Below are 2164 nucleotides of genomic sequence, written 5' to 3'. Positions count from 1 at the left end.
CCTTCAGCTTTAATCTTTCTTTGTGTACACCTGTTTAACTGTTATTACCAGTATCCTTGGGTACCATGTTGTTGTTGTTAAGTGCCATTGAGTTGATTCCTATTCATATCGACTTTTTAAAGGGTTCCAAAGAAGCATCTTGTGGGTTTGAACTGCCAAATTAATTCAATCTTGAGTTATCATTGAGGAAAAACAAAAAACATACAAATCTTTATTGTGTTTCAGACTGCCTAAAGAACAAACAGATCTGTGTTGGAAGAAGTACAGCCAGAGTGCTCCTTGGAAGTGGGGACCAGTCCATGGAGAAGAATATAATGTTTGGTAAAGTGGAGAGTCAGAGAAAAAGAGGATGACCCCAATGATATGGATTAGCACAGTGGCAGCAGCAATGGGTTCAGGCTTAATAATGATTGTGAGGTTTGGTCAGGACTGGGCAGTGTTTCATTCTGTTCTGTATGGGGTCACTATGAGTCACTGCTGACTCAAAATTACTTAGCAGCAACAAAAAACAATCATAATCATACTTTTCTCTTTCTCAACAATTAAAATAAACACAAATGCCTACTTGACTTTTATGTGTAGGCATTGCTCTATTCCTTTAGTACAGTTCCACAACATAATATAGTGTTTGTTGTTGTTGTTGTTGTTAAGTGCCGTCGAGTCGGTTCCGACCCATAGCGACCCTGTATAGGGTTTCCGAGGGTGTAAATCTTTACGGGAGCAGATCGCCTCATCTTTCTCCCGCGGAGCAGCTGGTAGTTTCGAACTGCTGACCTTCCGGTTCGCAGCCCGATTCGTAAAAAATACATGGGTGATGGCAAACACTTAAGGGTGGGTCACTCTGTTAGGATTATCAATGATATAAAATTTGAATAATGAAATGTCTTATTACAGGAAGAAAAGTACAATGTGCTTTGTGAGAAAATGGGCTAAGTAATCATTTATCTGAACAACTGCAAATGGCTGCCAGGGAATAGTTAGGGGAATTTGAACATAAACCAAACTCTGAGTGCGTATTGAATTAGTATTAAGTATTAATATTAGTATTAATTAGTATTAAGAAATGGCTCTCAAAACTGCACACAGGATACAAATGCAAACAGTTGTTAGTTCCAGGTGGCAAAATAGTGGCAAATTCTCATTTTCTTCACATTTTAACATGCATTTTACCAACTTTCTACAGAGAACAGAGAACATAAGAGAGAGCAAACATTTTGAGGGACATGTTTTCAGATGGCAGACAAGTAGTGCCAAATGACTGGAAAAACTAGGATAAAGAGCTCAAGGATTATCTAATCACAAAGATCTGTGACCTGCTGGGCACTTCCTTTCTTAAAGTCCTCTTATCAAATCAGTTGGCTGATGTAGCCTACTTTTTCTCAAAAATTATGTAAAACAAGGAAAGAATCCCATTGACTAGGGAATTATACTTTATGCACAATTCCTCAGTGATACTCACATTTGTTTCAGTGTCTATATTTTACACAACTGTTTATAGAAGACGGAGTAAAAAAATCTAATGACTTGCTGTTTCTCTGGAGTTAGGAATCCACTTCAGCATAAAACAAATCTTTGGTTTGCTTCTGTGTGTCACTGTTAACACAACCATAGGAGTACTGGACAACTATAAGGCAAAATGCTATTAACACATTTTGTTGTAAGAGAATGCAATTCCTCCCAGAATGGTGGAAAAATAATTTAATTTTTCAGAATTCTCATCTCCAAATGAGAGGCTCAGATAGTTACAGTTGATTCTATGAACCATGGTCTGAGAAGGACCAACACTGACACTAGCCAAACATGACAATTTATTTCAGTTTTATTATAACCATTACCAACCTACAAGAACATTCACATTTTTAATCAAACCAAGTGCATGTTATGAAAGGTGGTGTTCTATTTAATCCTGTTTGCCTTCATACCACTGGTGTGAGCCTTCTTTTCTATTCTACCTACAAAGAGGGCCAACACCACATGGATGCCAACCACCGCCACAATCACAGCATAAAAATAGCTGTACTGATCAGACATGCACAAGGTACTTCTAACGTTGTTGTTGTTGTCAGGTGCCATCGAGTCGGAACCAACTCATGGTGACCCCATGTACAGCAGAAAGAAACAATGTCCGATTGTGGGCCAACCTCACTACTGCTGCCACACTTGA

General features: G+C 38.5%; 1 protein-coding gene across 1 annotated transcript in view; it reads right to left on the bottom strand.

Annotated features, from left to right (window-relative positions):
• Nucleotides 1-1900: 1900 nt before the first annotated feature.
• LOC102823481 (vacuolar ATPase assembly integral membrane protein Vma21-like) overlaps nucleotides 1901-2164 on the bottom strand; it is an 830-nt gene continuing 566 nt past the window's right edge. The window contains 2 exon segments of the mRNA XM_006867912.1: nucleotides 1901-1944; nucleotides 1947-2042. Of these exon segments, the coding sequence (XP_006867974.1) occupies nucleotides 1901-1944; nucleotides 1947-2042 (140 nt within the window).

This window comes from Chrysochloris asiatica, unplaced genomic scaffold (assembly GCF_000296735.1).
Source record: "Chrysochloris asiatica unplaced genomic scaffold, ChrAsi1.0 scaffold00112, whole genome shotgun sequence".
Classification (NCBI taxonomy): domain Eukaryota; kingdom Metazoa; phylum Chordata; class Mammalia; order Afrosoricida; family Chrysochloridae; genus Chrysochloris; species Chrysochloris asiatica.
Note: the sequence above shows the minus strand (reverse complement) of the source record. Positions and strands in the feature narration are given on the sequence as shown.